The 27,209-nt window shown below is 35.1% G+C and overlaps 1 protein-coding gene across 1 annotated transcript in view; it reads left to right on the forward strand.

Moving 5' to 3' along the window:
- Window positions 1-27,209, forward strand: part of LOC121382339 (receptor-type tyrosine-protein phosphatase N2-like) — a 300,736-nt gene that overhangs the window by 263,442 nt on the left and 10,085 nt on the right. The window contains exons 14-19 of the mRNA XM_041511925.1: window positions 2,973-3,027; window positions 7,620-7,767; window positions 12,521-12,594; window positions 15,503-15,580; window positions 16,320-16,439; window positions 16,946-17,112. Of these exons, the coding sequence (XP_041367859.1) occupies window positions 2,973-3,027; window positions 7,620-7,767; window positions 12,521-12,594; window positions 15,503-15,580; window positions 16,320-16,439; window positions 16,946-17,112 (642 nt within the window). The remainder of the gene's footprint in view (window positions 1-2,972; window positions 3,028-7,619; window positions 7,768-12,520; window positions 12,595-15,502; window positions 15,581-16,319; window positions 16,440-16,945; window positions 17,113-27,209) is intronic.

The raw sequence follows: 27,209 nt of genomic DNA on the forward strand, positions 1-27,209 counted from the left end.
AGAAGATCATACATATTTATAAAAGGCTGGTTTGTGGAATTGTTTTCTGTTGGAGTTCATGTTTGTGTATCACCGTAATAAAGTGCTGGATATATTCCAAGAGAAAAATCTAGGGATCTGATAACTTATTTTAAGTGCTGTGACTTTTTTTCTTCTAAAATCATATGGTTTTAGTTGTGGTTAAGAATGCCATACATGTACATGTTTTTATAGGCTGGTTTGTGGAATTTCTTTTCTGTTGGATTTCATTTTGTGTATTACCATATTAAAGTGCTGGATATATCCCAAGAGAAAAAATCTAGAGATCTCATAATATATTTTTGCATTGCTAGGTTGTGTCTTGTTTTCGGCTTTTCCTCCAACCATATGGTATTGAAATGGTCATAGTTGTGTTTCGTCATACATGTTTATATAAAGGCTTATTTAAAAAAACATCTGTTGGGAGTTCATATTTGTGTATCGTCATCCACTGAAGTTGGCTGGTTGAAGGAGTGATGTTTGGCATTCATTTGGCATACATATGCCAGCAGCGTCGGTTTCCGTGTTACTTGACGACAGAAACTCAGGGATGTGATTAGCAACAGGCAGGAGGCGATGTCTGAACTGCAGTGTGTGTGTGTGTGTGAGAGAGAGAGAGAGAGATCAATATTATGAACTGATTACCAATTCTCATTACTGGCAGTCAGTGCTGTTTGTTTTATAGACAGGTCTTCGTTTCTCGGCTAGCCTCTCCCTTAACCACTGTCAACCCAGGAAGTGCTGTCAATAATGTCTTCGGTTGGCAGACACTAGCTGTTTTCTTTCTTCCCTCCACCCCCCACCCCCTCCCCATCAAAACCGATAAGGATTTTTTTCTATGAAAGATAGTCCTGTGCATTTTTAGTGGTGGAAGTATTTAGCTATTAACTATTTGTAGCATCCAGGCATATCATATTTCTGTCGGTAGATCTCATTTGCATAATTTATGAATCATGTATGGTAGTAATGTTTTGGCTTAGATAAATAGTTTTACAGTTATCTCCCTTTGATATTGATATTACATCTTTTTGACATAAATGTATATATATATTGGAAAATAAGTTTAATGTACATGTGTCACTATTATAATATCAGTCATCTGAAATAATACTTATCTCGTTTGCACCTGTTACTTCCAACTCACCAGTTTAGTTTTAATAAACTGTATTCATGGAAAATTAATATTAATTTTTACAATTTGTAAAACTTTGCCTTGCAGTAAAGGTTGATAGTGTAAATGTAATCAGCATAATTAAATCAGTTTGTGTCTTTTCACTCTACTAATCCTATTAAAAATATGTATGACAAAGTTTCCCCTGAAACATATTGCTAATATATGTATGAAAATGGACTACTATAGTGTTTTATTCAGTATTTTTTGCATTGTAAATTGTAATTTTACCAGTTTTCAACTTCCATACAAATTTGTTTAAAATATATATCAAATTTAAATATGTACCGGAATATATATTTTTTTAATGATTGTTTGCATTAAATTATACCATGTGATTCATTTAATGTTACATTTCTCTAAGCAAGGGAAACATAATGGAAAGGTACCGATTTTAGTTTATGTATTAGTAGCATGTTGGATTGTCTTTAGTGTATCATTAGTGTAGGTGATAGTTCATTAAACAACATAGAAAAAACTCCAGACAAATGAAAAAACCAGACAGTGAGATTTAATGGTTATGTCTCCTAACTATAATGGATTTTGGGGATTCTTTTTGTATAAATGTGATTGATATAAGCAGTTACAGTAGCCAAATTACATTTTGTAGTTTAATGAGTTCTTTGTGAAAGTGATATAGCGGACAATGTTAGGTCTTGAGTATGCTCCCCAGGAACACATTGGTGTACAGTATTGATTTTCTGCATGAAAAAAAAAAAGAGTGTTTTTGTTATATATTGTTTTTAGGTAAGCAGTATTATTCATTATATACTGTGGCTGTTGGTGTTTATTCAGGAGTTTCAAACAAGTTGACAATTCAAATTGTATTCTTAATACCATTATTGTTAGTGGGGGGTTTTCTGGAAATTCAGACTGCATGTAAACAGTATTAACAATTATCTACTCGGTAATAATAATATACTGTTATTGTTGAATTTTAAAGTGAAATTCATCACCTACATTAAGCAGCCACCTCTGTTAAAAGACCACTTTTTTGGTATTTCCAAATCATCTAATATAGTACAAGCTGAACTGTATTAAGCAGCCACCTGTCCTAAAAGGTCATTTTTCAATACTCCCTTTGGTGGCTGCTTAACACAGGTTTGACTGTATACATTCATACATATTCATATACCTGGTAGTGGGGGCTGCTATTTCTACTGAAACAGTGTTGCGGATAATGTACACTGGTTCTTGGAGTTTCTTCTTCCCATTTTATATTAAAAAATCATCAAATTCTGTCATCAGTTACCTATGCTGATATGCTTAATATGTCACTTGTATCGGTAGTCAAGGTTGAATATTCACAAATTGCAGGAGTTTCAAATTTGTTGTCCGAAATATTACTGACTGACAATGTGATTTACACATGAAGAAAACGTCCTGATGCTGGTTATTGTGCTTCACCATAGTTGAGCTGATATGAAAACAAAATTTAACAATTGTACTTTGCAAAGACATCGGTTCCGATTGCCATGAAGAGAAAGATTATAACACAGGATGGAACTGTTTGTGGTTTAAACAGACTAATAAAACTATTGAAAATAATGCAGTTTAGCTGACATATACCCAACTTGTTTTGATCTGACTTTTGACTTTGATCTGTTGCCGATTATCATCCCAGTCCTCTCTTCCATCAATCTGTGATAACTTGTCGCCTATGCAAAATGTGTGATGATGATGACGACAAGGACAAGACGTTTGAGCACATTAAAGATTGGTGTTGTGTGTACGATGTCAGCCCATGTTGTAGGACTGAGATTATTTACTTGCCTTCTTGCAGGAGTGAGGAGCCAGTCGCTTCCAACATGGACATCTCCACGGGACACATCGTTCTGGTGAGTATAGCTTTCACTATTCAGGGCTCGATCTCCCTGTCCATTCAGGCTTTCTGCCAGAGGGTAAAACGGGTATGGCCCCATACACAAAAAAATTGGCATATTTAATTTTTTTAAGTTTACCTTATTGATAAAATTAAAATACTCTTGTCATTACTGTATGATTTTCTTAACCGTAACCCTAAACTTAACCAATTGTTTTTGGGGGGGGAGCCTCCCCTCCATACCTCCTGTTGACTGTGGTTGCATTCAATTCCCTAGCGCCATGATACCAAGAAATTTCTTTCTGGCAGAATCACTGCCATTACCAAACTAGCCAGTTCATATTTTTTCAATACCGAAGTGGCTACGACATTAATTTTTTGACTAATAAAATATTCCTCCAATAAACCACATTTGAGTAATTTTCAAGGAAATACTCTACATATTTGAAAATTGGCTCAACCAAATTTGTTCCATTGTGAGTCGTGACTATTTAAATCTGTTAATTTTACTAACTGCTTCGGAATGTGTCTTACAATTAGTCATTGTAGTTTGTGAGCTAAGGTGTCGTTAAAATTCATTCATTTATTTTGATCATGCAGTTGATCTTACTAAGAATTGATGGAATCAACCACCCTCTCATTCACTCTTTCCTTTTAGATCGGTTTAAATATTATTAACAGATATTGCCAGGGTTTATGTGGGTTGTTAAACACCCACCCACCAGCCACAATTGTTCATCAATATTACATGAAATGACATCTATGCAGTCTTCCTGTTAAAGGGTTTCAGCCAGAAGGTAGGAAGGGTAAAGTTATGTACCCTAAAATCTTGGAAATTAATGGATACATTGTAAAAATATTTTAGAAAGAGAACTTCTGTTTAAAACTGTTCAAAGTACATGAAATGCTGTGTCCAATTTTAAAGATTACAAACCCACAACCACCTTAATTATTTTCTGGCACAAAGCCTCAGTTTCATACTTGATATCATGATGATGATATTCTTATTTTATGCTCCTTATTTAAGACTATAAATCATGACCTGTAATAAATTATCTACACTAATTAAAAAGAGTTAAAAGCTCCCAAGTTAAAGATGTTTGCAGTACAGCTTGTTCACAAAGGGGTAATGATCTCATGACCTTTTTCACACACTTATAACACCATTCCATACTTCACTCACTCCTACACTGGAAATTTAATATGAAAATTACTAGCTGCAGGATATCAGTACATTATGTAATTACATTTTAATATGTTCAGAAATCCTTCTAAAAGTGATTGGAATTTTCCCTCCCTCAAGAATGGGGTGGGTATTAAGTATTTACAGAAACACTTGGCTACCAAAGAATCACACCATGATGTGTGTCGATTCCTCTGTGACATGGCCATTATACCAGTGCATTTGATTTACATGGTGAAAAAACATAATATGAATAATTGATTCCTCAATACACAGTGGATGTTTCTTTTTCCCCCAAGTCTATACATTTCTCTTTTGTCTGACTGCCTCGCTTCCAGTGAATCCATCTTTTAATGGATCTCAGCATTATTGGATTTTGAAAATAATTTCTGCTTATAATGCAGCAGATAATGTTGTTAGTGTTCTAGCCATTAAGTATTGTGATGACTACTAAACTTCATTTAGATCAGCGTTATGCGTCTAAACACCATATTCAAGGAAAAAGGAATTATAAATATATTTGCAAATATTACTTTGACCCCCTTTCGGATTATGCTTTTTATGTCATTAACATTGTTGGTTTTTTAGATCATCAGAGCTGAAGTATTGGTTATGTGAACTTCAGTAACTGAAATTTGTCTAATAGCTGTTTTGTTTTCTTATTCAAATCTATTCTAATGTTTATTCTTATTAAGTATCAAACAAGCTATAGAAATTTATTCATCAAATGTCATCTTAATATAGATATGGCTTCATGTAATTCTAGAAGTACAAAGGTAGGTTGGTTGGCAGACGTTAAGAACAAACATAATACTGCTTTAAAAAGAGGAAGGTAAAATAGAAGAAAAACACATTGTGTCTGGAAAGTAAAATGAGTCAGAGCTGACTTCTGAGAGTTAGTTAAGTGAAAGCATTTCTTTGTTTGTTAGTTGAAATTCCAGATTTTTATCTCTGCCAGACGGTTGGGTTATTTTTAGGTTGTAATGCAGGGTATTCTCAGATTTTTGCAAATCCTAAATGCTTATATCTTTTTAAACAGCATTATATTTAAAAATGTGAGCCCTATTTAGTAAACTAACTTATGGTGCTCATTTTACTGCTGTTCTAAATGTAGTTGTTTCACGACCATGTAGAACCCTTCTTCACATTTGCAATTGGTCACCATCACAACTGTAATTGGTTATCAGAATCATTTATCACATCCACCAGAATCATTCATCACATTTGAAATTGGTCACCAGAATCATTCATCACATCTTAAATTGGTGGCCAGAATTTACCTTCATCACATCTGTAATTGGTCATCAGAATCATTCATCACATCTGCAATTGGTCACCAGAATCATTCATCACGTCTTAAATTGGTCACCAGAATTTTCCTTGATCACATCTGTAATTGGTCACTAGAATAATTTTCACATGTGTAATTGGTCACCAGAACCCTTCATCAGGTGTGAGTGATAACCAGACCCCTTCACCAGGTGTAATTGGTCACCAGAACCCTTCACCACATCTGTAATTGGTCACTGCTGTTCTAAATGTAGATGTTTGACAAATAGAACCAACCCTTCATCACATGTAATTGGTTATCAGAATGTTTCATCACACGTGTAACTGATAACTAGAACCCTTCATCACACGTGTAACTGATAACTAGAACCCTTCATCACATGTGTAACTGATAACTAGAACCCTTCATAACATGTAATTGGTTACCAGAACCCTTTATCACATGTGTAACTGATAAGTAGAACCCTTCATCACATGTAATTGGTTACCAGAACCCTTCATCACATGTGTAACTGTTAACTAGAACCCTTCATCACATGCAATTGGTTACCAGAATCCTTCATCACATGTGTAACTGATAACTTGAACTTTTCATCACATGTAAATCATTACCAGAACTCTTTATCCCATGTGTAACTGATAACTAGAACCCTTCATGACATGTAATTGATCACAAGAACTCTCCATCACATATAACTGATAACTAGAACCCTTCATCATATGTAAATCATTATCAGAAATGTTTCAACGCATGTGTAACTAATAACTAGAACCCTTCCTCACATGTAAATCATTATCAGAACTCTTTTTATCCCATGTGTAACTGATAACTAGAACCCTTCATCACATGTAATTGATCACAAGAACATTTCATCCCATGTGTAACTGATAACTAGAATCCTTCATCAGATGTAATTGGTCACCGGAACCCTTCATCATGTGTAACTGATAACTAAAACCCTTCATCACATGTAATTGGTCACCAGAACCCTTCATCATGTGTGTATGCATGGTAACTGGTATTGCAATGCTGCCTGTACTTGTTTCACATGTGTAATTGGTCACCGCTGTACTGCTGGTGGTTTTGCTGTTGAGAGCCCCCGCTGGTACAGTGAGAATTTCCATGTTGACAGATGAGTGGTGTCCAGGGATTTGTCAACTGGCAGAGATAAATCATTTTTGCACAAAGCCACCTCACTGCATGTCCTCATGCTGCATTGTAATGAGTCTGCAGACACTGGCCGGCTGTCAGAAAGAGTCTGAATAAAACATGCAACACACCGTATACCCAGGCTGCGCAGAGAGTGTGGCCACAATTGCTTGCTCATCATTCTTTTTAGTGACAACAACGTTTTCTTAACCCGTTGCTCTCATAGATTTCTGCTGTCTTAATTGTACTGTTCCATTTGGTCACCCAGGCCCAGAGTACTAGTAGTTTGTATGAGTGAATACACATACTATGGTAAACTGGATTAATATTGTGACATGGGTTGTTGTGGGGGTTTTTTTTTTTGGGGGGGGGGAGGTTGCAAATACACACCTTAATGTATGTCTGCAACTTGTAAATTTTGTGAACAACTGTTGGTATCTGCAATTATATAATAATTAAATAATATATTTCATGACTTGAGGCTGGGTGTAGACAGCATTAAATTTATATGAATACATTACACGCACACACACACACACACACACACACACACACACACACACACACACACACACACACACACACACATACAGACACACACATGCACAGACACACACACGCACACACACACCAGGTTTACAGTACCAATAATTAAAATGGTTAAGTACTGCCAGTAATTGAACTTTGACACATGGAGTGGCCATGCTTGAACCTTAATTGGATATAAGCATGAAAATAAGTTGAAATCAATCTAGCTCTCCCAGTTGGCACACCCAGAATAAAAAAAAACACCTTAAATTCAACTGACTTTAGTAGTCTTGTATGGAACAGTTGTAACATTACAGTTGGTAAGTTTGAAGAGCGCTTGTTTTTGAAGCATCGTGGGAAGAATAATTTGGATGAAAAAAAATTGTTGTAATGTCCTATTGTTTTCAGTCCTACATGGAGTGGCCTGTATATATTAAAGTCTGTCCTATTGTTTTAGTCCTACATGGAGGATCACCTGAAGAACCAGGATCGGCTAGACCAGGAGTGGGAGGCGCTGTGTGCATATGAAGCTGATCCATCCAGCACCAAGATCGCCAATGACCCAGCCAACATGCGCAAGAATCGCTACGGAGACATACTGCCATGTACGTAGTCCACATTTATTATTATAGTCCGTCCGACAGGGAACGCCTTTTTTATGCTATGGAATTTACTACAAGTTATTTATTTCTTAGTCGATTGTGTTCTAAATAGGACATTTTTTTTAAATTATTATTATTTCCAAAACACAAAACAAAACAAACTTTTTTACTAGCCTAAGGCAGGAGCTAGTGATAGTTTCTATCTCTGGTTTTTGTGCTAGGTTTGCTTCTTTTTTGTTATACAAGTTAGTTTTGCTCAGTATAATGACAAGCGAGAAGCTGTAATATTGCACATCAGTCCTGGCTGGCATGTCTCACTGTTTATGGACTAGTTTATTACAAATTACCAGTATTGATCCCTCACTGTCTGCAACATGTCGACGCCAAGCAACAAAAATATACGCAGAATTCATCCATTATGAAACAACGCTGCTGAAATATGTATTGTACGTGTGCTGTTACCCATCGGAACTGTGTACTGACTCATTCTTTTCATTGTTATGTTTTTCTCTTAAGGTTTTTTTTTCTGTTTTATTTTTTTCTCAAATATTTTCAAAGTAATTAACAATATAGATGTATTGTGTGCAGAACTGTACACCAGTTTATTCTTTTCAGCGATATATTTTATTTTCTCATAGGTTTTTTAAACATATTTTTCAAAGCAAATGAAATAAAAAGAGCAATATGCTGCAAAATATGTTACCTATGTTATTTAGCAATTTTGAAAAACAATATCAGTTAGGTTAATACAGTCTTCACACAAGTCCACCTGAAATTTCTCATTTATACATTGTAGCTGCCACTATGAATCTTGAACATTTCAGGATTTTTGTAAACAAAAATTACTGATACATATTTGCTGTTTGGTTGTAAATTTTCTTTAAATTTCTGCCATAAAAGCAAGTAGCTTGTTAGAATCTAGTATGAGGATACTAAATAAATATCATTATACTGTGCAAGCTTACGTATTTAAAATCCAAGTGCCGTACTTGTTAGAAACTAGTATGAGGATAATAAATAAATATTGTTATACTGTGCAAGCACACATATTTAAAATCCAAGTGCCGTACTTGTTAGAAACTAGTATGAGGATAATAAATAAATATCGTTATACTGTGCAAGCACACATATTTAAAATCCATGTACTTGATAGAAACTAGTATGAGGATAATAAATAAATATCATTATACTGTGCAAGCACACGTATTTAAAATCCAAGTGCCGTATTTGTTAGAAACTAGTATGAGGATAATAAATAAATATCATTATACTGTGCAAGCACACATATTTAAAATCCATGTACTTGTTAGAAACTAGTATGAGGATAATAAATACCTGTAATTGTTATTATGCTCTGCAAATAGTGTACTGATACATGTTTTATATTGATTTTAAAATGTTTAATTCATTCCATAAAACCCAATTACATGTACTTGTTAGAAACTGGTATGAGGATAATAAATAAGTACGATTATGTAACATGTAATTTTGTACTGATATAATTATGTTGGTATTGCTTTAAAATTTTCTTTAAATATCTGTCAAGAAAGCCAGTGGCTGTGGTGTGAGGATAAGAAAAACGTAATGATGTATTGATCTCATTCTCTTGGTTCTAGTGTTCAAGACGTGTGTCGATGAAAAACCAGCAGCATTCAAAACAAGGCTTAATTCTCAATCCTGCAGCTCTCTAAATGTTTCCTTCATTATACCTTCAAAAACAATCAATACAGAATTAATAGGCAGTATGAATATTTTATTTTATTTACCCTGTCTGTTTGCCCGAATATCAAATTATAACCTTGACAGTGTCTGTATTGTGACTGCTGTAATAATGCACGACTGTGGTCCTTTTCTTCGGAAACTGCCACAGAGCATGAGCCAGGCATGAATTATCAAAAACCTAAGCAGTAATGACAAACTTGGTTGATGGTTTCAAGCATCCAGGGTCGATGTTAGCTAGATATTGCATCCTATATCATTGAGGAGTGATACTGGATGTGAAATTAGATTGTGATAGCAGCTGTCATCTTCCTATAATTTTTAATGCTAGACATGTTGGTTTTGATGAATAATATTCTTCATATTCTTGCTTTTCATTTATATGGATGGTTTTTTCTTCATTTGATGGTTATTGGTAAAACTCACTGTAGCTGAAGAACTGTTTTAAAAAGAAATTGAGAATTTATTGAGTCTTAAATCAGTTATAGCAGTATTTTTAGTTGTAAAGTGCTTTAAAATTGTGCCTGTTATAATGTTAGATGTAGGCAATGTAAATTTTTTTTTTTTTTTAAACCCTAGAAAAGTTGGCAATCTCTTCACAATCAGTAAGCCATCCCCCAGTCAGATTTTTAGAGGTTAAATGATTTCATAAAATGATCTCTCACAAAAAAACAAAAAAAAACCACTCATAAGGGGGTGAATTCTTCTTAAGCTAGCATTACCCTCAGTGTTATGATTATGCAACAAAACCAAAAGTTCAAAAGTACTCAATTTTTAGTTGTACTGCTGTAAATGTACAATACTGGAAGCATATAGGGTCAATTTTTACCCATCCACAAATATTTAAAAAATTTGTGTGTGGGGGGGGGGGGGGGGTAAATTAATTTCCAAGAATTTAGGGTACGTAATTTTACCCTTCATACCCTCTGGTAGAAACAATATATATATACAATGTATATACATGATGCCTTTTAAACCAGGTACAACCGTAACTGACAAATTCAAAAAAAAAAAAAAAAATTGCTGTAGATCCAAATCATAAATAGTCATTGAGTGTGTTATGTGAACAAGAGGAAAACACAGTGACCACTTTCCACAGAATTTAGCCAAGTGAGCCTGATTGATGGCATTTATATACCACCTCCGCCGGAGCCCATGGTCACTGCCCGCACAGACAGTTGGAGACAGTTAATATCCTGTTGCTCGCTGGGCCTTGGTGGACGCATGCATTCGCTACCGGGTCACACTGGCCAGTTTCCATACTCCAGTGCTCTTGCCAAATGAATCTGACCGCAACTTGGTCCAAGGTGAACTTTGGCTGACAGAGCTGTCGGCTGATTGGATGTAGATGACTTGTTGCAGCATTGTTATGTCACACCTGATTGGTTTCAGCTGAAAGGAAGTTTTGTTAGACATGTGCGATTAGTTGATGAGTTGACTTGTTGTGTTATAGTTTTTGTGCTAACAGATGGCCATTCATTGAAAAATCTTAAGCATTTGTCATTATTCGCTTATCTACTACATGTAGTATTATTTAAATGTAATAATGGAGGTACATGTAAAAAAAAATCTCTTCTTTTTCTTTTCTGTGTCCTTTTTTGGAACTTTTAAAACATATATTTTAATGTAATCTACAAGTCTTGAAATGATTAAAAGTGAAATTTTATGTAAAATTTTACAAATCAGAAAAGAGACCTATATTTATAATGGTATTTTTTATAAATTTAATCTGCTAAATTGCATCTAAATATTTATGATAATAAAGACACAAATGTTTCGTTACCTTAACTTAAACTGTGTACAAAAGGAACTAAAACCCCGAAACATTTTATCTGTTAAAAGGATTGCATGAAGTTGAAGTTCATAGTCAAAGAAATTCATGGAGTTCTTGCTTCGATTTGGATGTCTCCTCTGCCCTGTGTTCCATTGAGATAACAAATCACAGGAGATTATATTGGATAATGGAAATGGCTTTTCTCTGCTTGGGCAGGTTTTTCTGGCGTATCATATTAGGAATATTAAATAAATGGCACCAGCTTATTTGTTCATTGAGGATGCAGGTTGTCTGCATATCACTGTCTCATCCTGTTGGCCATTGTGGTGGGTGGCGCTAGGTGTTTTCCTTGAGAATCTTCATTAAAAAAATTCTCAGCTCATTGCAAATAACAGCATGATCTTGCAGCCAGCCTGTTGTCAGCAGGAGATAATGACTTCATTGACAGTTTAAGGTCTGTTGTCATAGCACCATCCACATTTGTTTGTGTTAACTGTGTTCGAGTCCAATTCCATCTCTTCCTGTTCGTGGTATGGATGGATGATATCTCCACATAGATTTTCGATTTGTTCTTGTACAAGGAGGTGTCGGGGTGTAACAATACATGATTCAATAATGGGTTGTTTTGTTGTTTTTACACAAAATGGATGTGAAACGGTAAGATGTTGTTTTTTTTTACCAGTGTGATATTTTAAGATTAATTTTTCTAGGTACTGTACTAAACAACTTTTTAGATTTTTTTGTTTTTTTTTGTTTACAGATCTATGATTATCTCCTTATGACATACATTGTCAGGGTGTAAGCTAGTCAAAAAATACTGGAAGTAATTTGCCATAAACAACAACAAACAAACAAACAAAGAACAAAATAAGCAAACAGAAAAACAGTAAGGAGTATTCATTTAATGATGCCCGAGCACATTTTAAACTAGGTGTGTTTTTAGTAAGTACTACAGTGTATTATCTAAAATATGGTTTTCTTTCAACCCATGGAGTGTGAGGCAAGAAACCCACATGCTAACAAATATATACTATTCCAAGGGAATACAGCATGCAGCAAGGGTCAGTTTGCAAAGAGTCCACTAGAGTTCAGATTTAGTGAAGACATTTTGATGCCTGCACTGTGTCCTCTGTCGTGGATCCAGTCTCTGGCTATCCAGGGGTGGGACCCGGGATGGACATGCTCGAAACCGTAGTGGTATATGAGTATGATAAAATTATCCGCTCTGCACTGTGTCCTGTATGTTTGTGTTTCTAATTACAGACGACCACTCCCGAGTTGTACTGTCTACCTCGACAAACGTATCCGGATCTGACTACATCAATGCAAGCTTTATTGTGAGTTGTTTTTATCTTTATAACATGTTCTTTATTTCAACTACATACTTTGCAGTTTTGGGAGCATCGCTTTCTTGCATTGTATGGTTACTGTGCTTAAAAAAAAAATGACCAACCAACAAGGGCAAAAATGTGTATTCCGTTAAAGGTTTTGTCTGTAAATATTAAAAATAATTTGTTCTGTCATTTTAACTTTCGGGGCGGGACCTAATCCTGTGTTTAAAGCGCTAGCCTGATGTGCGGTCAGTCTGGGATCTGATTTGTCATTCCAGCAAGTGCACCATGATTGGTATGTCAAAGGCCATGGTATGTGTTACTCCGTCTGTTGAATGGTGCATATAAAAGATCCCTTGCTACTAACAGGTATCCTTTGAAAGACTGTATGTCCAAATTATTAAGGGCCAAATTTACGAAGCCTGTTTTTCTGAAACGCAGGTGTTTAAGCATAGTAAATGTATGTAGTTACACATGTGTATGTCTGAAACGAGCTTTGTAAATTAGGCTCCTGATGTTTGACATTGATTAATAAATCAATGTGCTCTAGTGGTGGTGTTAAGCAAAACAAAAGTTTTAACTTTCTGCTCTATTACACATACCTTCTGAAGGAGACTTAATTACTGTAGCAAATTGTGTGAGAAATGTTTGTCACTCTAGTACAGAAAGGAATTTTGTGTAAATCACACATGAGCACATTGCTTTTGGTTATAAGTCCTATAATTGTGATACCTGGTACCAAAGTTTGTTTTGTTTAATGCACTAGAGTGCATTGATTTATTAATCATCGGCTATTTATTGGTCAAACATTTAGTAATTCTGACATATAGTCTTAGAGAGAAAACCTGCTACATTTTTCCATAAGTAGCAAGGGATATTTTTAATACACCATCTCACAGACAGAATAGCACATACCATAACCTTTGATATACTACTTGTGGTTACCTGGTATCAAGTATTAAAGGAAAACCCACTGTTGCAAAATACACCCATGAACAGCAGGAAGGAATCTGTTGTGTTTATTTTCACAGACTCGGAACAGCATGTTCCAAGGACTTTCATATGACAGTCGTAGGTCTCTGGTTGAAATTAGCAAGAAAATCCATTGCGATTAAATTGCTAATGGGAATTAAATCTTTAAAATACATCTGTGCAAGAAAAGCCGTTCAGTAATGGACACTTTTTTGTTGTTGTTCAAAAGTAATGTACATTTGTCTAAACAAACATTGTAAAGTGTAACTTACATTGAAAACCTCCAGTTTTTGTCTTGTCTTTACAAAATGAAAAGGTGAGATATAGGTATTACATTTCTGATGATAGCGGCTACATTAAACTTCTGCATTAAAGTTTAACATTAAATTTTCACGTTTTTGTCAGTTTCTCACAAACTAAGTCCTAGGTCAGTGAAACTTGGTTTATAGTTGCACCAATGGATGTTTTGGGGTTGTTGTTTTTTCTCTTTATTTGGGGTGGGGGGTTCAAATTATTATTCCCAGAAAATAAGTCATGTCAGTGTTGGGGAGCCCTGAATCATCACCTTACAATAGTCTTCCTTTATAAGTCTCACCAACACTGGGAATAGAAGATTTGCACCAACGTTAATGGTAGGCAAGACATTTAATTCCATGGAATTGTTAGTACAGTGAAATCTGAACAAACTGGAATTCTGTCAAAACCAGCCAAGTTTCATGGTTCTGAATTTTTTTTATTCTATAATGTGACTCTCTTAAACACTGAATTCTGTCTAAATTGGATGATTATTTGGTCCTCCACACAGGCTTTCTGCCAGAAAATAATTTGAGGGTACGTAATAAAAACAAAACAGACCATAAGTGCCCTTACTAGGCAGTTTTCAAACTGGACACCGGATTTCATGTGCTTTGACAAATTTTAAACAGTAGCTTTCTTACTATCTAAACATTATTAAAATATATCCATTAATTTCTAAGATGTTAGTGTTTGTAATTTTACCCTTCGTACCCTCTGGCAGAAACCCTGCCACATGATCCACTGTATTGTTAAATATAACTTTAAATGTGGACATTCTCCAGCCCATACATCACATGTCAGGTAAAGTAACCCAACCACTGACCTATATCCTCCCATACACACACACAGTCACGTAGTACAACCACATTAACTGGGACCAGACAATGTGACTCATTTGCCAGTGTTAAGTATCTGTTAGTACAAAAACGATCACGGCCATAGATGCAGTCTATCGATCATGTACAATAGTGGGTTTTGTTTTTCGTCATTGTGTTTTTTAATCACTGTGGCTGATGTCATTGTGGCCAAATTCTCCAGATACACGAGGTGAATGATTGTCTTAAAAATGACAGCTCATGTGTGAAATAGTTTCAGCACCCTTGAGACTGGGGCAAATAAATCTTTGGTGCGGGAGGTTGAAAAAACTATTGCATTACACTGAAGCCTGTCCAGTGAGATAAGGAGATGAACTGTTGTTTGTGGAATTCTCCCGGGGGTGATTTTGTCTTCCAAACCAATCTGCATGTGCCTGGTGTGGCAGCTCGGGTTGGAGGTGTTGTCATGGTATTTTAAAGCCCCCCAAAATGATGCTGACATGTATGTCTATGATTTGTGTTATAAAAACAAAAGAAGTGGTGGTGATCATCATTACAGCTGTCTATCTTGGGTGCTAAACAATATTTTCCCCACTATTTTTTGTTGTTGTAAAATTGGGCCCTATATGTCTAATATATATTGTTCTTAAATGAGTACATGTATAACACAATTAATATATTTGTGTTTTTTGGTGACTCAGTTTGTGATAATTCTTTACAGTATTAATAACCACAGAGAAATGCATAGATCACTGTTTGCCTATAGCTGGAAAATTACTATTGGAATGATGGGTCAGATTATATTTACGTAATTGGCTTGTTCTTTGTAGACGGACCATGATCCCCGGAATCCAGCATTTATTGCAACACAAGGACCACTACCCCACACAGTGGCTGACTTCTGGCAGGTATGGCAGAATGGGAGAACTATATATCTATAGGCGTCTACATGTAGTTCACTTTTTCATTGTTGGAGTACCGTTGAATTAATACACCAAATACTTAAATTTGAATGCTGTTGGCATGTATTCACTGAACCATGATTATGAGAATTTATATTTGTTTTCAGTCTCTATAACTGTAAGATATGAGTGTCATATACGTATATGTATCGGGTATTGGAATACTTGTATATCAATAAATGAGCTGCATTGTGTACATGACTGAGGTCAAGATAGGATTACTTTGGCTATAATCAACTGTCAGCTAGCTACTTCTGCCAACTAGTGATTCCGGTAGTCGGCTGTAGCCCAGGAATAAACATTGTTATTAGTGTTACCTTTAAAAACGTAACTTAACTTTTCAAAGCAGCGTATAAACTATGTTGTTTTATTGCTGTTTTATTTACTTTTATTAACGTGCATGGGGATCTAGACTTTACAGTGATACTGGAATTCACGGCTAGCCTTGCAACTTGTCCAATTCGTTAATTGTAAATTTTTAAGTACAATTGACAAAATTAATTTTAATTTGGTGAAGAAAATTGGTGCAATGATTGATATTTTTTTGAAAATAAGTATACGTTTTGCATTTTTTGAAATAATTTGACCAAATTTCCTAATCCTGTCTTACTAACATGATTTATAATATTTTCAGGTGAATGTTATTGTGTATTTTGTTTTACTAACCTGGTTATCCGACTTTCAGATGGTTTGGGAACAAGGCAGCGTGGTGATTGTCATGCTAACCAAGTTGACGGAAAACGGCTCGGCAATGTGTCACCGATACTGGCCAGAGGAAGGCAGCGATCTCTACCACATCTACGAGGTAAGTGCTGTACTGCATGTCTTCTGCTGTTCTTCGATTTAAAGTTAAATGTTAAAGTTCAGAAATATACTGCAAAATATACTTCAAATATCAAGGAGCATGCTTAACACCATCCGTTGCAGATTGTTTCACCTCAAACTGAAATTTGTTTTTATAAATTCTGGCTACCATTTTTTGTGAAGATTTTTTAGGTGGGGTGGCTTTTTTTGGTAAGGAGGGGTTGTATTTTTTTATTGGAATAATGTCTGGTAGTTCAGGTTTTCATTCTATTTTAAATTACTGTTTGTTTATCGTCCTTGATCTCTTGACATGTTGAAGTGTAAGACGAAATTATCTTCATGTCTTAGGTGTTATTATCCATTAAGAATAAAAAAAAATTTTTAATATAGACTACAAGACATATGCATTGTAGCAGATGGTGATCATAACTTTATCTATCTCTCTTATCTTCTCTGTGTGTGGTGTATGTGTGTAACAATAATATATTTCTCTTTGATGATCGACAGGTTCACCTTGTGTCTGAGCACATCTGGTGTGATGACTACCTGGTGCGCAGCTTCTACCTGAAGAACCTGCAGACTAACGAGACCCGCACCGTGACCCAGTTCCACTTCCTCACCTGGCCACACCTCGGTGTCCCCAACTCCATCAAGGCCCTGCTAGACTTCCGAAGGTCAGTAGTTAATGGCTATGTTGGTTTTTAACCACTATCGAGCACCTTTCAATTACAGTTGAATCCTATTTGCTCGAACCCCGTCGGTGCTTGAGAAAGTGTTCAACCCACCGGATAGGTCGACCTAACCATTCGGTCAACATTGTGTAAGTGTAACTCGGGACTTCGTTTTTGGTATGAGCGTTGCGGTGTATTTGACCCTTCCGAGGTTGACCCAACGAGATTCTACTGTACTGTTAACAAGTCTTGTTTGATGTGTTCTGTTGATGTTTTCGCTACTTAATGGTGGTTTACAAGCTTAGTGTCTTGCTACCCCTGGAATAAATTTGAAATTTAGATATGCTGTGTGCATTTTCAGACATTTTTAAATGCATATTACTTGAGAGTTGTGGTGAAATAGATACTACCGAATCCTGTCTCAAACAGCCCTGGTTTAAAATTGCAAGTAGACTTAGATATATATGTCTACAAAAGAGCTAACCGTGCATGGCTGTTATCAGAAGGATTTTTGTATGTAGAGATGAAATACACCTTTGTGTTCAGAAGGGGATACAAACAATATGCCCTTTATGAACAGGTGATTATAAACAGGGTGCTATTTATAATAGGCAGGATTCGACATGTAATCAGGTGCTGGAGAAGTAAAAGTATATAGCTTTTAGGTTTGTTTTGGGGTGGGTTTTTTTAAATGTGTAATATTAAAGTAAATCAGTCAGGAATTTCTGCACTATATTTCTCGTTAAACTGAATGGTTCAGTGCCATATTTGAATGGGAATTTCAGTGTTAAATGTTAGTATCACAGATCAGTAAACTACGGTAGGTCACAGAGTTTTGTATGACATTTTGGTGATGTGCAGTCATCTCAGACCAACAAGAAAGCATATATTTGAAAGACAAAATCTGGTGAAATAGTTTATTTTCCACTCAGAATTAATTTTAATAGGTTTGGAACGCAATGGTTTTTTAATGCACAATTTGGGAGACAAGAAGTGATACTTGTATTGTCACACCTGTTTATACTGATTTCATTTAACTATTGATATATTCACCTTGGCTTGACATCCAATAGCCAATTAATTTGTCCTGCTGGGGTGTATAATTTAATATTCATTAATTTATTCATATTCTGTATTACATCTGCTCATACACACATGCACATATACTAGTTACATACACACACAGTATTTCTTTTACCTACATATTACATATGTATTATGTTTGTGCATATGTGTGCATACCAAGATAATTACATTTACCTGTAATATATTGGCATGTAATAATATAACAATTATTAATCAAATACGATACTACCAGTATGTTATCATTTCCTAACCCTTTTGAAAAATATACACATGTATCTATATTAGCTTGCTAGAATGCTTTTGCCAAATAGTAATTAACCATTATTTCTAACACCTGTTACAATTAATATTTGGTAATGGATTAAACACATTTTAAATGTATTCCTTTAAATATATTTAAGCCTGAATCATTTTGTTCTTTAATATAGTTTTTACACACAAATGTTAAATAAACTGAAAAATTGTTAAGTGCACTTAAATTATGTGAAAATTAAATTAGTATATATATAGAGAGAGAGGGAGAGAGAGAGAGGGAGAGAGAGAGAGAGAGCGGGAGGGAGGGAGAGAGAAGGGGAGGGAGACAGAGAAGTGTATCTGAAAACTATAACTATATATATATATAGAGAGAGAGAGACAGAGATAGAGAGAGAGAGAGAGAGAGAGAGACGGAGAGAGAAAGAAGGGGGTAGGGAGAGAAAGAAGTGTATCTAAAAGTTATAATGCATCAAAACTATTGGTTCAGATTTCAGTTGTTTAATTGTTTTGTTATTTTAACACTTTAACAGTTCTTTAACAATGGTTGAATTGTTTGGGATTTTTTCACTGATCACCAGTAGAGTTCTGCTTGCTGTTTCTCTTCACTGACTAGTTTGGTCACTGACTTGCTACTAACTCTTGCCAGCTACCCAGGCAGCTTTTGTGATTTAGCAATTGTACATTAGACAAATTGCATAGTCACAAAAGTGATCGGGGAGATGGCCTGCCTACTAACTGCTTGGTTTTGGGAATGTTTGCCTCACTGCTTGTTCAGAGTCTTCCAAAATGATGCCTGATATTTGTTTCACAGCATTTGAACTTATTCACAACATCCAGGTTTATTAGAATTGTTCACACACTGATGCCATGATGGACTTTTATCAACTGTATAGATCAACAAAGATTTGTGTATCCAGTTTTGTCTATTGTCAGTTTTATTCACAGAGTTTTATGTGTGCTAATAATTCTTTCACAACATCTGAAATGATTTGTGACAATTTTCTAGTTTTGTAAGAATGTTTCTCAAATGGATGCACCGTGGAATATGACAGTTAAATTAATTCTCAAAGGTTTCTCTCCTGCATTCATGTTTCACAGCATTTAAAATGATTCACGTTTTCCAAGTCTCTTAAAATTGTCACATATATGTGTCTTATGGACATTGGCATCTGTATAAGATTTGTGTATCCTATCTGTTTGTATCTAGCCCGCTTCTTTCACAGCATTTCAAATGATTCACAACATTTTCTAGCTTTTAAAAAATTGTCACACATTGCAAAAGTTTAACGATTGTCCAGAAAGGATTTAAGATATAAAAAGGTATGAGTCTTTCCTCAAGTTTATATTTGCAGTGCTTTTGTTTGGGAATGTTTTTGTTTGAGAATGTTTGCCTATAACCTAGCTGCATTTTTCACAGTGTTGGAATGATATATAGAATTTAATATTTAGTGCTGTTCCTATACAGGTAACATATAGTTGAGTTGGATTTTTCAGATTTGGAATGATCAATTGAAGTGGTTTGCCTCAGTTACTGGAGGTTTTTTATTATTATTTTGAACTGCTGTTTAATTAACATTGGAACTATGTTTCTGATAATTGACAACCTTGCATTGTGACTGACGTAATTTTATAATTTAATTGTTTGAGATTTTCATGGGTTCTCGCCTCCATGTGACCTTCCCAATGCACACACAGCCCAAAAGACTCCATCCTTTGGTATTCCTCGAATCCCATCTTTTTCCTGCATTATCAACGTCTTTTGCCATCCAATTCCACATAACAGTACTTGTCTCTCCAGCCATGACAGGTGTTTACTTGTTCCTGCAATTTCTGGTCAGCCATGAATTATGCATTAGCATGTCTGAAGATGACTGTTGGTTCTGTTAGGGGCACATTCAACAATCCACTGTTCGTGATAATTAATTGGAAGCATGGAGTAGGCCAGCGTTGTAACTTCAGAGGATGTAGAATCCCAATGGGTGTAAGGAAATACACAAAGAAGACAGAGACAGAGGAGAAGAAATCTACTGTGGTGACTGGAAAAGGTGAAAAGAAGATGTATGTTATATTGATGAGCGGGATAGGTAGAGAGTGGTATAGTAAAAGATGAGGACCCGACCTTGATGGGATTTCAATCATAGTCTTCAGTTTAAGAGTCCAGTGTCGTGACTGTTATTGTTTGTTTGCTGAGGTTTGGAATGCATTGGGATTTGTAGTTTGTAAAAATTAAGTATATCACATACTACAGAAGTTGTAATCTTTAAGAAATAAGTACAGTAAAGTGTTTAAGAAATTATTTCAGTAAAATTTAAATAAACTGAGTTATCTGAACTCTTATTCCCGTTAATGTCTTAAATCAAAATCTTGAAACATATACTAAAAAAAATTGTTTTTCTTTTTTACATTTTATTGTATGAAAAAAAAGAAGAGTTTATATTTAGCGTATGACTTTTATGTGTGATAATGATATATAACATGGATAAAATTAACTATATTGCTGTAATAACATTATTTTAAATTTTATCATTATAATTAGTCATGCAGTATTCTTCATCCATTCAGTTTCAATGACATTTCACATATAATAGTTTGACTGATGTTCTATGAATGATAAGGTTACTAGCAATTTTAGGCAGATTTCATATAAAGATATTTCACATTTGATAGGGTTACTGACATTCTGACTGATATTTCACATATGATAAGGGAAAAAAGGAAAAGTTTTATTTAACAACGCACACAAGACATTTTATTTATGGTTATATGGCATCGGACATATTGTTAAGGATGAAACACGTATTGAGATACGAAAACACTGTCGCCACTTCATGGGCTACTCTTTTCAATTAGCAGCAAGGGATCTTTTATATGCACCATCCCACAGACAGGATAACACATATGATAACAATTTGACTGATATTTCACATATGATAAGGGTTACTAACAATTTGACTGACATTTCACATATGATAAGGGTTAATGACAATCAGATTGATATTTCATATCAGACTGATATATATATTTCATATCTGATAGGGTTACTGACATTCTGACTGAAATTTCACATATTATAATAGGCCTCACGTGAAGTCAAAATCATAGAGCGAAGTCACTTCTCTCTCAAACTTTAGAGAGGGCGAAGTTTTTAACAACAGGGAGACTTGAATTTTTAATTAAAAACAAGAAGTTATCTTAATACAGGTGCAACTTTTACAATCTTTTAGTTTAGTTTTTTTTGTTTGTTTGTTTGGTGATTTTTTTTGGTTTTTTACCGTCTGTACTGCTAATTGATGGATAATTGCTCTATAGTTGTTGTTTGTTTTGGGGGTTTTTTTGGGGGGAGGGTTTAATCACCTTTCCATCTTTAGAAATAATGAAATGTAATTGAAAAGCACCAATTTAACCGTTTAGAATTCATTCTCTTACAAGTCTGTCTTCTCATTTCATTTAATACCTACTCCATGCAGATCATTGTCTTAGTAATCTACCACGGTCAAGCTTAGATTACCCAGAGGCAATTAAATGCGTTCCACAGTCACAGTTTCTTAATTAATACACTGTGGAGTTGTCAGACGGAATGGGTACTAGTATCCGTGAAGGTGTGAACATTGCTTATCTGCAGCACCTTGTCACTGTTGTTTACAATAAAAAAATGTTTAAAGAATTTACAGTGGCCGCTTACACAGACACTTTAGCGACTTGGGGATGCAGTTTAAGTTGCTGCTGGGAATGTTGGACAGGTCACCGCTATTTTATAATTTTGACATCTGTTTAGTATGTTGAATTTATTCATTATGACAAAGTCTACGTAAAACTAGTTAATTACTCCAACTATTAGTGCCAGACACGGGGGTTGTCTGAGCTAGACCGTCTATCTATGAGCCTGTCGCATAATTTTTTGGCGCCAGTCTCTCTTCAAACTCTCAGGCCATTCACACTTAATTATTATCTATGAATAGGTGTTCCTCAAGTTCTTCACCGTTCATCCGTGATTGTGTATCTTACAAGTGATGGCTATATTTAAAAAGGAGACACAGATTTCGCCTTACGATGACTGGCACGGCGAAGTCAGGCTGGTCAGAGCGAAGTTTGGGCTCACTTCGCCTGGTCTTGTGAGCCCTGTGATAAGGGTTACTGACATGTTACTAACATTTCACATATGGTAAGATTATTGACAATCTCGACTGATATTTCACACATGATAGCTTGGGTTACTGACAATCTGACCAATATTTCACATAATTATGACAGTGCTACTGACACTTTGACTGATATTGCACATATGATGGGAGTACCAACTTCCATGGTTATCAGGAGATGAATTACCCATTAACAGATGATCAGGCGAAGAAGAAGAGAAACCTTGCTAGACACATCATACATGCCTTGGTTGGCCGTCTGTCGTAGTAATGGCCTGTTGAAAACCATGACAAACTGGGCTAGTGGAATAAATTGACACTTTTCTTGCCCTAAATGAAGACCGGTCTCCCTGCTTATTTTACTTGTGTCTGCTGTCCTCTAATTGAGATTGATGGCACGCGGGGATGCTGATTGCAATGGATCGCGAGTAACTGGCCCAGCAGAATGTGAAGAGTACAGTGCCGCTTGACACCCTCGATCAATTATTATCTATCATCATGTTTGTGAATGGAGACAGCACTAAGCTCATGTTTTAAATCGGCTACCGAGTGCCAGCAGGGTGCATTGATTCCTGCTAGAAAATCACATGATTGAAATTTTACACAAATTCGCCAACAATTTTTTTTTTTTTTAAATTACACATTTGATAATTAACCATTTTTATATAATACCATTGAAGATCATTGCATTTCATTTCCAGTATCTGAAAACTGTTAGAATTTTTAATTTTTTTTGAGGGGATTGTAATTTCCTTATGCTGCATTGGTGTATTAAGTGTCAGACAAAAGCAGCATACTGGAAATGGGACTAATATTTATCTATAATCCTAAACTTTCACATAATAGATATAGAATTATAGAGCTTTTGAAATAAAGATGTGTATATTAAGGTTATTACCATAGTGTGTTTTAGTATCATCAATATCATATATATATATATCTTTTTGGGACAATATTACTTATTCTTTATTACATATATCCATTAAATTTTGTTAGGCAAATGAGGATCATAAAATGTAAATAAATACATTAATATTCTGCAGTTGGAAACCATGTCACAAGGTTAATGGGAATACAAATATTGGCTATGGGGTCTAGCAACTATGTTTACTTTGAAGGCTGCAACTGTATTTGCTGTGGAGCTTGGCAACTGTGGCAAGATAGGTTTCTCTCCTTGGGACCACACTGTTACTTGATGCTTATGGTGAAAGGAATTTATTCTAAACAGAATTTACTATCTGTCTCTTCACATGACATATTTATCAGTGACATGAGCATGGGCTAATGCACTTCCAGTCCAATGCATACTCAAGGCATTCATAGAACACAAAGTTCAGTTTCGGAAGTTCCAGCATCAAGATCACTCTCTGAATAGGCCGACTTCATTAGCATCTCCAAGATGTGTTCTTCCGTATTCGTCGGATGCTGTGGCTGGTTCAAAAACTGGCATCACCAATCAATTATCATTTATCATTGTTTGTGAACCGAGATGTATCTTATCTGGCTTTCAGTAGCGGCCAGTAATGACTTGTCACTTTAATGGCTTGTCTTTCAGCCAGGCACCACAAAGACGGGACACCAGTGAAATACGCGTGTCAGAATGGGACATCTTAGTTTTAATTAGCAGAATATATTTAACAGTCAAGTCTGTGATTGATTAAGACTAATTTCAAATGATTTTATTATTTCGAATTTGTTTTTGGGGGTTTTTTTAACTAATTTTTTCAGTATTATTTTTGGCAAGAAAGTCTAGACTTACATTGCTAATACGTTGATAAGGACGCCATGTGGTGTTAGCAGATTTCTTATCTTTCTTCGAGATTACAATTACCGTATGACATTTAATAGCTGCTATGTAAACAATATACAGGCCTGCCATTAAACATACTTTTTCTCTCGTTCTCTCTCTTTTTTCTTTTTTTAATTATTATTTTCTTATTTTATCATTCTTCTCATTTCATTTCAGTATGTAATGATTTGTAATGTACTTACAATAAAAAAAAACATTGTATATCTAAGATTTTGTAAACTACCCTTTTTTTTTAAGCCCTAAAGTCAATTTTTCTCTTCTTTTTTTCTTCTCATTCTGTTGATTTCATGTCAGTATGTAATAATTTGTAATGTGCTTATCACAAAAATCATTGCTTTAAGTCTGAGATTTTGTAAAGCGCTGACTCTCAATGAGCCCTAGCTATTAAATCTTTGTGCGTATGTGAAAAGCTCTGATGATGGTGAACTGCGTTTAATGAAACCCAGTCTTCACTGATGATAGCGTAGATGTCTTGCAGAGCATTAGTGTGGTATTAGTCACTGGGGTTTCCTCATCTTTAGCCGATTTAGGCAGTTTGTCTGGGTCACACTAGCATGTGATATTCATTATGCTTCAAACAAAATTAATACTGGTCAGAATAAATCGGGGTAGATAACTGTTGTTGGATATGACACTTCCTTGGTGCAGTATAAACTGTCTTAATAATAGGCTTATCCCATTCATTTTATATGTCAAGCATTATTTTTAGTTAATATTTTAAAAGAAAGAAAAAAATGGTAATCACTATTTATTTTAAATGTTATGGTGAGTGGGATTCTCATAAGAGTTTATGTAGTTAGTGGTATGTATATTTATATCTTTCAGTAAACTTTCTACCACATATTTGCTTGTTGACTGTTACATTTGAATTTTTTTAAATGTACTGGTTATGGTATATTGTCTGCAGCAAATCAGTCATTTCCAACAATGATAATCTGTCAACAAATTCAGAAATAAGCCCCATCCTCTACGTTTGCCTTTGAAGAACATGTACTGTATGGTTCATACATAGATATTTGAAAAGTGATTGAATTTGAGTGGGCCTAATGAAAAGGCCTTGGAACGTGTTTTAATTTGAGAAAATCATCATGAAAAAGTGATTAAATTGCATATTTTCACTGAAAAATAGATTAAAATTTACTTTCCTTAAAGGTTGTTTTCTTCATGAGCATAGGAAGGTGCCAAAAAAAGTGGAGGGGGCACACTTATATTTACACACTTTTACACTCCCCCCCCCCTCACTTCCTACACCAGTGTTCTTGTAATTCCAAATTGTGAATGAACCTTGCATGGACTATTACCATTATGGTGGCATACATAATTAAATTTCAAAAATTCAAATTGCTAACCATTGTTTTCTGACTTTAATTCTGTAACCTTAATGTGATTGTCTGACATGAATATACATGCGTTTCTACGACAGTAAATCACAGGGCACAAATTATTTGTTACTGGACCAGAAGAAAAAAAAGTTTTACGATATTCTTTACAACAGTCCTCCCCAAGAAAATAAAACCATTAAAAAACAGTTGCTTTTAATTCTACACTTGTAGCTGATGTCTGTGAATTGTGAATCCTGCAATCAATTCTATTTCTGGAGGTAACTGTCTGGGGGTTTTTCTCCAGTTTTTTTTTTCCTTCCCAGACAGGAAATTCTTCTGCCAGTCGTCATCCTAGCAATTGTACGTTCTTGTAAATTGGGCTTGATTTTTCCAGATTTTCGATTTCTGTCAACTAATGAGGACATTTTTATCTAGACTCCATATTGACCAAGTACACTTTGCTGCAAAAACAAGTTGAAGGTGAAAAAAAATATACGTGTGTGTTTTATCTTTTAAAGGATAGCATCTGAAGACTTTGATAAACAGGATTTAATTTCTGGATCAGAGTATTGAAATATTGCAGATTGAATTTAAGGCATATTGAGTGGTGTGTTTTTGTTATTGGTTGAATCCCGTGTTTAATATGCATGTAGCTCAGCAGTATATGGAGCACTTTGCCTGTGCTTTCTTTGGCTATTTATACAATCAGTATTCATCAGTAGATGGACCCATTCATTTTTTTTCCTGCTTCACAACTGGCATAAGCTGACAGTTGATAGTAACCAGTGGCAGCTCTCAGGGGAGACCCTGGCCCCCTCTAAATTTTTCTATAGTTTTTGTTGTTGTTTTTTTATGTTGGAGAATCCAGGGAATCCATTCAGGAACATTTGTGGACTTTGGCCATTTGTCATTGATATACACACACACACACACCAAAAAAGAGGATTTTCTGGACACTTAAATAGCCACTGGTTAAACAAAATGTCTATTTTATGAGTAAAGCTAAAATTGTAAAGCCACTAGTTATACAGACTTTTCTCTCACCAACCACTAAAGTCTTAATCAGTAACTGATAAAGCCTAGTCCATTGGAAAAGTTGTACTCTTCTTCATTTGTTTTTTAAAAAAGCAATTAAATAAGTTTCAATCACTACACACACACACACACACACACACACACACACACACACACACCCTGTTCTGGTCAGACAGTCTAGATACCTAGGGACTAAGGTGTGTGTCAAGAATGACAGTATGCTTGAACCTTAATTGGATTTAAGTACAAAAGAACCAAATTGTTCTTGATACAACACGACATTGTGACTACACAACACATCACAGGACTTGTGATTTATTATTGCATATTGATTTACACTCCCCATTGATTGCGGCCATATTGGGTTCACTATGAATCTGTGTAATATCCAAATACACATTTATTTTATTCCAAAGAAGGAAGGAAACTTGAGTTAATGAATCCATATACATT

This window comes from Gigantopelta aegis, chromosome 9 (genome assembly GCF_016097555.1).
Source record: "Gigantopelta aegis isolate Gae_Host chromosome 9, Gae_host_genome, whole genome shotgun sequence".
Classification (NCBI taxonomy): domain Eukaryota; kingdom Metazoa; phylum Mollusca; class Gastropoda; order Neomphalida; family Peltospiridae; genus Gigantopelta; species Gigantopelta aegis.